The sequence below is a fragment of the Podarcis vaucheri genome, assembly GCF_965113315.1.
Source record: "Podarcis vaucheri genome assembly, chromosome: 7".
Classification (NCBI taxonomy): domain Eukaryota; kingdom Metazoa; phylum Chordata; class Lepidosauria; order Squamata; family Lacertidae; genus Podarcis; species Podarcis vaucheri.
In genome coordinates, this window is record NC_138765.1 from 30,271,128 (window position 1) to 30,278,860 (window position 7,733).

A 7,733-nucleotide genomic window follows, 5' to 3' on the forward strand; every position below is an offset into this window, starting at 1 on the left:
AGCCGCATAATCTGGACAACGGGTGTTTGTCCATTTATTCCTCCAAACTCAGTTTGAAAGCAGTGTTGCTCCACTTTGGCAATAGATACCCTCCTGTCTAGCTTATGCCATCCATAAATTGTATGACAACATGTGATTTCTTCCAGAACACATTCATTTTAATAACTACGCTTGGCACATCTGCAATGTTCTGAAAGTTATTGCATTCCTCCTTGGTTTACAAGAGGGATACACAAAATACTGTTTTCTTTCTGAGTGGGACAGCTAAGCTGGAGCACATCATTATGTTTAGAAACACTGGCCACAACGTCAAGCATTAATACCAGATCAAACTAATATTGCCAATGAACCACTGGAAGGGATTACTTTTCCTTTCCCTTCAAGGAAGGGATAATTGTGGGCCCACAAATCAGGGAAATAATGAAAGACGATATATTTGATGATAGGTTCAATGAAGTTGAAGGCAGACTGTGGAAAGCATTTAAATCCAACGTTACAAATTTTCTTGGAAATATTAAGGCCAAAAACTATGAAACAATTACCAGTGACCTTCTAGAAGCTTGTAAAGTTATGGGATGTAATATGACTCAGGAAATTCATTTCTTTGATACACTTCTCCCAACTTGGGTGCTTTCCACCCAATTTGGGTACTGTTAGCGACAAACAAGGTGAGTGGTTTCACCAATATATTTCTGCCATGGAAAAGAGGTGCCATCACAGGCTTGCGGATTTCTGCTGGTTCAGAAGAAAATATAGACATAAAACAACAACAAAATTCCAGGCATGTTCACAATGTAATAAAGACTCCTATTCACAGGTATTTTTGCCTTGCTTAGTTAAAAAAATAAATTCTGTAGCAAAATAATAGGGGTGACAGAGAATTCAAAGTTGAGCACTCTATTCTGTATAAAACACTATATTTTTGTATTCCACGACTTTTTCTGCTTTTTTTGTCACAGTGTTTAGTGTTGTAATATTATACTTTATTTATTATTATTGTACTCCTGTGCCTAGACTGTGTGTGTTTGTGTTTTGTTTTGTTTTGCTGTAAATTGCTTTAAGCACAGACGTATTTGTGGGAAATGTGGTATGTAAATAAACTGACTATGACAAAAAAGGGGCCACTCCATAACACAGTGGCTAAGAGACTGAACTGCAAATGAGAAAATCCCCAATTCACATCTTGCCTAGATTACAGGCTTTGCCCTTTGGTTCACGACCTCCTGTTCAGTTGCAAAAAAATGGCAATCCCTTCCTGGGATCTACAATGGTTCCCAACTCCTTTTTACCCCCTACCCCCTTCTGCTCCCATCTGAGCATCAAAATCAGAGGAAGTGTGCAAAAGTGGTATCTGAGGCAGCCTCCTCCTTCAGAAATTGATGTATAAAGGAGGAGACAAAGTGCTTCAAAAAGGCCTTTTGTAAAGGGCTTTGAGACAGCACACTTCCTTCAAATATTGGAGCAAGCAGGTGGGCAGGGGAGTCCCCCTATGCCCTATCTGCTTGTTTAAAAGAGAGGGGGGGTACTGCTTCAAAGGGCGGTTTTGCCCCAACATGAGAACAGGTTGACTTAAAGCTGCAAAGTGCTCTTTGAAACAGCCTCTCCACTCCTTTTAGCTTGTAGGTAGCAGCAGAGGTGAATAATTCCTCCCTTCCCCCCAGAGACTGATATAAAGTGCCTGTGAAAGGAGGCAGCAGGGGGTTGATAACTTCATGGCGCCCAGGTTAGGAACCACTGATCTACTCTACTGACCTGGAAGCAATGGAGTACGGATTTGGCTCCCCAACCCTTTCCACTTCCTTAGGCAGGAGGAAGAAAACGGAAGCATTCAGACCAGAGACGTGTTTGGAAATGGCAAGCCTCTCTTTGCCTCACAATAGATGGCTCACTATTGCTAGGGGTTCAGGAGGAGATTGGTCGGTGGTTGATTGCAAACTGGTGGTTTCCGAGACTTCCGGATAGATTACCTGGTACTCACAAGCCCCTAACCCTCTCTAAAAATGAATGCCTACAGAGTTATCCCTTCCCCCAGATCTGGAGTAAGGGTAACGAATATTGCCCTATCTCACAGGACTGTTGTAATAATTACGAAGGCTACTGGAAGGTACTGACCTGCAGTGGTGTAGCGTGGGTTGTCAGCACCCGGGGCAAGGCAAGTAATTTGCGCCCCCTAACCCGTGGATTTGTGCCCCCTAACCCCCAGATGTTGAGCCCGGTGTGGCCGGCCCCCCCTGCACCCCGCACGCTACGCCACTGCTGACCTGTAGAGTCAGGGAAATGGAAAACTGGATGGCTAAGAAAATGGAATGGAGTATTGTGCAGAAGGGCATGATTTGCTGACTTGGAACTGTGAACAGGAGCGCTAGGCATTGCAATATTCTGTGGCTTGTCCCTCTGCAAATCAGCTACTAAAGGAGAGAGAAAAAACTTCAGGTCCTGCTTATAAGCTTCCCAGGACACCCAGCTAGCCACTGCTGGAAACGAATATGCTGGGCTAGATGGATTCAGATCAATCTTCTTAAGAAACTTGAACATTCTAAAGCACTTTTTAAAGATACGCACACTCTTATTGTTTCAGCAGCGTATGTGAATGCCAAATTGCAAGGGGTCCTTAAAAAAAAAGTGGCAAGCATCACGGAGGGTGGCAGCAAATTGCGATCAATTTGTGAATTACATTGAAGAGCAAAAGAGACAGCTAAGCTGCCAATGGGCTGCCCCACTTAAGACTGCGGGGGGTGGGGGGAGGCTCACACAACTGAAAACTCCTCCAAGCACTCACATTCCTTGCTTGCAGAAAACCCGCATGTCACGATGAAAGCTAGGACATAACCCTCATCCCTGGCGCCTAGTTCTTTATCTGCATGGAAGAGATGGGGGTGCCTTCCATCACCTGAGTCCCCATCTGCAGTCTCAGATGGTGCAGCCCAGTCACAAACTTACTTTGTATTTCTCTCGTTTGTAAGAATTAGGCCCTTGAAGGGAGGAAGGAAGCACAAGCTGAACCATCAAGTCACACCCAGATTTTATTCTGCAGCAGTCATTTTGTATAAAGGGGAAGGAAGGATCATGTACAATCTTCCATATAGGGACCAAACAAAAAAAGTTAGTCGAGTGACATTTTATCCAGAATGATAAAAAGGTTTGCTGAAAGGTTTTGCTGCTGCTGCTGCTTCAAGGGGCTTACTACGCTATCTTCACCAGTAATGGAAAGACACCCCCTGCACCTAACAGGCAGCACTGTATATTGCAGGCATTTAAAATATATGCTACAGGTGTCATTATGGGTGTTCTATTCTAGGAAAAATTGTGACAGCAAGGAAAGGAGTGGTTTAAATAGGCTTTCAAATGCAACACGCCTTATGGACACACAACGCCACAAGTGGAATCAGGCACCACACACAACTAGCATATTTGTTTTTGGAACAAAAAAGAGTAATTACCAGTAATCCTACATAGCGATAGCGAAGTCATTTGGTTAATTTTATAGCCAAAACGGCGCCAATGGGCTTTGGGAACTCAAACATTTGCAGAAGTACCCCACCCCAAAAATGGAGGTAGGAAAACCCCCAAATGAAGACTGAGCATTCTTAAGAGTGCGTGGAATTCTGGCAGGTTGTTAGGGGAGGAAATGGAAAAAGGAGGGAGGTGAATGGAGCATCTGAAGACAGGGCGTGGCCGGAAGGCTGGCCATCATCCCAAACAGGTGGAGGACCCCATGCCACAAAAATTTGCTGCAGACCCGCACTTGTAGAAAAAAGAATTAGCACCCTGTTAGATGGCTCGGGTCATCATTACTATCACAAAGAAGAGTCAATTTAATTTTAATCTTAATGTTAGGAACATAAGAAGCTACCTTATCAGACCAATGGTCTACCTAGTATTGACTGCACTGACAGTCAGCAGCTCAACAAGGTTTCAGATCTTTCCTAGCCCTGCCTGGAGATCCTGGGGATCAAACCAGGGACTTTCTGCATGCATAGCAGATGCTCTACCGCTGAGCTACATTATCACTTGTCAGGTGGAACAAATGGCAGGGAAGACGGGGATGTTTATGATTTCCACTTTCAACTCACTGGGAAACTGAAGCATGAAAATATTTATATTTCTTCAAATAAAAAAGTTAATTTGGTCAAAGCTTTTCGTAACTGACTGCATAAACATATCCAGTGTCTGTGACTGAGCCCAGAAACGATTAAGGAAATGCAGCTCTGAATCACCACCATCTACCATACCTGACCAGCAGATGCAGGCACAACCCAACGTCCCTTGAAATGTTAGGAATATGCCAGTTCCCCAAAAACTGAGTACAGAAGACACTTCTCCAAATCACATGATTTAAGTAGCTCTATTCGGGGATTTTGATCTGTATAGACCAGATATGAGGAACCCCAGGCCATATACAGTGGTACCTCGGGTTACAAACTTAATTCGTTCCAGAGGTCCGTTCTTAACCCGAAACCGTTCTTAGCCTGAGGTGCGCTTTCGCTAATGGGGCCTCCCGCTGCTGCCGCGCAATTTCCGTTCTTATCCTGGGGCAAAGTTCTCAATCCGAGGTACTACTTCCGGGTTAGCGGAGTTTGCAACCCAAAGTGTTTGTAACCTGAAGCGCTTGTAGCCTGAGGTACCACTGTATGCCCTCCCTCATGACTGCAAATAAAGCATTCCCTGTCATGACAGTTTGACCTCTAACAACAAGAAAATTGAAAAACAGCAGCAGCTATTATCATAGCATTTGCCATGCTCTCTACTCAATATTCAAGTGCAGAGATTAAGCAAGTACTCCTCCCTCCAAGCCTGACATTGCTAGACTACAACACCCATCATCCCTGACCATTGGCCATGTTAGCTGTGGCTGATAGGAGTCAAAGTCCAAGAACATCCAGAGCATCTCCATCCCTGGTACACGAAGTAACATAAGAAGCTGCCTTATACCAAGCTGAACAATTTGTCCATATAGCCCAGTCTTGTCCACCCTGACTGTTTGTTGCTGTTCAGTATCTCTGGGAAACAAGATGATTACAATCGTCTGACAGAAGGGATTCCCCAAATAGAGCTCAAACATACCACCAGCAGCCCACCCACTAATTAATATTCCCTCAGAATTTGGGGGAGAGGGGAAGAGTGAATGTTCTGGGAGCACCCAGTAACTACGACCACATCCACACTATTCGTTAAAAAAAATATCACACACCATACCTTTAAGCACACTCAAAACACAAATAATTTCCTTCAAATAATTCTGGACATTGTAGTTCACCCCTGAAAGATTCACAGTTCCCAGCAAGCCTTAACAAATGACAGTGCCCAGAATTCTTTGAGGGAATAACTCAACTCTCAGCACTCTTAACAAACTACATTTCCCATAATTCATTGCTTTAGACAGAAGCAGCTGTGAACTAAGAAACCTGCAAGGGGTAGAATTGGGTGCTCTATTTTGCACACTGTTCATTATTATTGCGCACCAGTATGCATTGTACTTTAAGAGTACAACAGCTCTCCCTCCATCCACCACTGGCATGTGGTCCCTGACAGATTACCTCTGAGGGAATATGGCCCTTGATGAGGGTAACCCACCCCTGCAGCAGGGCATGAGAATCATATAATATTTTAAAATGCTGCTTCCTTAGCAGAGCAGTGCTTTGTGATATCTTGATAGTTTCCTCTTTGAAACCAGAAGTGAGCGAGGTGTTATTCTCCAGATGTTGTTGTCCATTGCCACTGGCCATGCTGGCTGAGGCTGATGGGAAATGGAGTCCCAGAACATCCCGAAGGCTACATCTCTGTTCTGAACAGTTCTCTAATATTTCATCAGAACTTCCAGAGGAATTTGCCTTACAGCCCACTCCTATTGAGAAGCAGAGTAAGTGTGCAGAGTTCAGTGAGATTTGCATATAGGACTGTCTCTTTTATTTTGTTTCTCTGACCCTGATCTCTCCCTCTCCAACTTTTCAGTTGGGGAAGGGATGCAGCTCAGTGGTGGTAGAACATCTCCGGGTGGGGCTGGAAAGGGCCCCGTCTGAAACCCCGCTGAGCCGCTGTCAGTCAACGTGGACAATCCTGAACTAGAGGGGTCAGTGATCTGACTCGGTAGAAGGCAGCTTCCGACGTTCCTAGGTCTCTTAGGCTGCTCCCTAGCCTTGCGTAGATGGACTGTGATATTTTTGCAAAGCACCGTGCAGCTTCTATAAAACTTTAGGCAACTTACAAAAACAAGTACAGTAAGACTAGTGTAACCATTTTTAAAAAGAGCCGGCTCATTTAAAGTGGGGGAAAGTGTTTCAGTGGCGGTATGAGTACTCCGTGTGTGTGTGTGTGTGTAGATTTTGTCCGCCTGTCATCAAAAACTTCTGCCGGACGCTGCAGCCGCTCTCCTGGTCACGTACGCTTCTCTTTCCTGCCTCTCCCGTCCCTGCACAAAAGGAGCCCCTGCCCCAGAAGTGACCCCGGCTCCTTATAATCCTGCCCCGATGCACCTCGCGCGCTCCAGCCCAGAATCAGGGGACCCCCGGAGCACCCCAGGACCAGACCAGGGCGATCGGCGCAGCAGCCCAATCTCCCTCTCCGAGAAACCCCTCTCTCTTGGAGAGCTGTGGCTAAGAGATCCGAAGCGGAGGCGACGGGGGGGGGGGCGCGCGCCTGCTTGCCTCCCCGCGGACTTACTTTTATGCCTGCCGCTGCTCCAGCTCTGCTTGGCGATGCTGGGGCTCCGGATTATGGCCCGTCCGGCGGATTTGAGGGCGTCCATGCGCGCTGGTGTCGCTGCCGAGGCCGCCCGGACGACGACGACGACGCGCTCGGGGCTTTGGAACCGCCTCCAGAAACTCTCTGAAAACTTTTCTTTCCCCTTTCCCTCTGCGCGCGCGGCCCGGGTCGCCCCTCCTTCCTGCCCGGCTCGCTCCTCCTTCGCAGGAGGGAGGCGAGGGATGAAGATGGTGGGGGGGCGAGCGAGGGAGGCGGCCCGGACGCCGCCAGAGACCTCTCTCTCTCTCTCGGGGTTAAGAGGGCATTGCCAGCTGACGCGCAAAGCAGCCGCGCGCCGGTGCCAGGCGGGGAAAGGCATCTCTCGCGCCGGGCCTGCTGCGCGAGCAACCAGCTCGGAGAGGAGGGAGGGGGCGGGAACAGGTCCAACAGGCGATCTCGGCTCTCCGGGGCCTCCTCGCAACCTGTGGCCGCTCCTGTCACCATCCCAGGGCAGATGGCCGCCTTTTCGAAACTGCTCCCGTGCCTTTAATAACAGCGTTGCCAGCGCTGAGCGAAACGCGCACAGTGAGGGCGCGCGCGGAGTTGGGCCTACTCTGGCCCGCTGGATTCGAGCAGGGCGTCAGCGAGGCGGCGGGCTTCTTTCCCGCTTCAGCCGTTAAAGCAGCACCGCAGTGGGTCGGTGCGGGCGAGGAGGCTATCCAAATGCCCTGAAAAATATCACAAAGTACCAAAAAATATCACAACATCCCGAACAAGTTTTGCATTCATGAGAATGCCTCTAATGGTAAAATTGTATTCGGAAAGTTTAATAAAATTCCAACAAAAAGCCTGAAGATAATTTGTACCTTTGCCATAGATTGCATCTGTTGCTATGTACACAATACTTTCCCCCGTAAAAGGTTGTTTCCAGTCCATTTTACCATATTTACTGCATTAATTTGATGCATTAATTGCCCTTAACACTTCATTCTTAGGGTCAATCATTGAGCCTTTGGAAATGAGTAAAACATTAATTGAGAGTATCAGACTGA

At 47.1% G+C, this 7,733-nt stretch overlaps 1 protein-coding gene across 1 annotated transcript in view; it reads right to left on the reverse strand.

The window, feature by feature from the left end:
- Window positions 1-6,870, reverse strand: part of LDLRAP1 (low density lipoprotein receptor adaptor protein 1) — a 66,314-nt gene extending 59,444 nt beyond the window's left edge. Inside the window, exon 1 of the mRNA XM_082231815.1 lies at window positions 6,661-6,870. Coding sequence (XP_082087941.1) covers window positions 6,661-6,745 — 85 coding nt within the window. The 5' untranslated portion in view covers window positions 6,746-6,870. The remainder of the gene's footprint in view (window positions 1-6,660) is intronic.
- Window positions 6,871-7,733: the final 863 nt, after the last annotated feature.